The following is a 1,067-nucleotide window of genomic DNA, read 5'->3' on the forward strand; positions in this document are numbered from 1 at the left end:
CTCCATTAATCAGAAAACTACAACACCTCGAGCAAGTAGCACTGATCTCTACTACTGCGGTTAAATCAGCTTTCACGCACTGTTAGCACGCGATCACACACAGTTCCCCCGGGCGCTCCACGGATACCGAACGCCGGACGCTGTAATCTGACCGAGGAACAACATATCACACGAACATCGGCAGGACGGTGTATCTCCCGGATCTCGCTTCTTCCGGAGACCAGGGGCACAGAATCCCCATTGAGAAGGGGAAGGCTGATGTTGCGATATGGATTCGGTTCTTTTTTATATTATCATTAGTCTTTGTTGGAGAGGAGATATCTTAGGATCAAATGCAATTTGTTATTACACCGCTGCGAGCCAGCGGGTGTTCGTTCGTTTTGCCTTTATGTCCGGAGGTATAACATTGTATTGGCAGCTAAGTTAAAGTTGGGGAAACTGTTATTTACTTTTTCTCATATTCGATATTTCCATTGTTATCGACGTAATAAAATCAAGAAAATAATAGAAAACTCGTTTTATTAACCTCACTGTGAATAAATCATATCTTCATAAGAGATCTCAACTACAGCACGGCCTAGCGTTAGTTTACCTACATAATCATAGGCATATACGCGTAATCTCAGTCTACTTCATACGATTCAAACAAACACATTTCGACGCAATTCATAACGTGAATCGCAAACCTTTGTCGGCACTGCATCGCACTTGCGTTCTGTGTGCATGTACTATTTCCTTAACGTTGCATGAGAAGAGAGTGAAGGAGCGACTGGAGGCTTGGGAGGTTGTCCTAGCGGAAGGCACAGGGCCTCGAGTGTGGGCCTTGTAGGACCTCAAGAAGACGAAAAGAGGAAGGATTCAAGTATGGAGATGAGTGGAGTTGAAGGAGAAGGAGAAAGCACTCACAGAATGCATGAATTGGACTTACTGGCAAAGCGTGGATCTGAAGATGACGTCTGGTACCATGACGGGGCGGAGGCCCTTGCGTCGTACACGTCGGGGGTGCAGTAGGTGGTGGGCGGCGGCGCGGGCGGGTACGCCACGTGCTGCATGCCTGCGGGCTGCAT

The 1,067-nt window shown here is 47.5% G+C and overlaps 1 protein-coding gene across 1 annotated transcript in view; it reads right to left on the reverse strand.

Moving 5' to 3' along the window:
• LOC119590373 (homeobox protein Nkx-2.1-like) overlaps positions 1-1,067 on the reverse strand; it is a 39,643-nt gene that overhangs the window by 37,929 nt on the left and 647 nt on the right. The window contains exon 1 of the mRNA XM_037939042.1: positions 929-1,067. This exon is cut by the window's right edge and continues 647 nt beyond it. Coding sequence (XP_037794970.1) covers positions 929-1,067 — 139 coding nt within the window. The remainder of the gene's footprint in view (positions 1-928) is intronic.

Source organism: Penaeus monodon, chromosome 27, assembly GCF_015228065.2.
Source record: "Penaeus monodon isolate SGIC_2016 chromosome 27, NSTDA_Pmon_1, whole genome shotgun sequence".
In the NCBI taxonomy this organism is placed as follows: Eukaryota; Metazoa; Arthropoda; class Malacostraca; order Decapoda; family Penaeidae; genus Penaeus; species Penaeus monodon.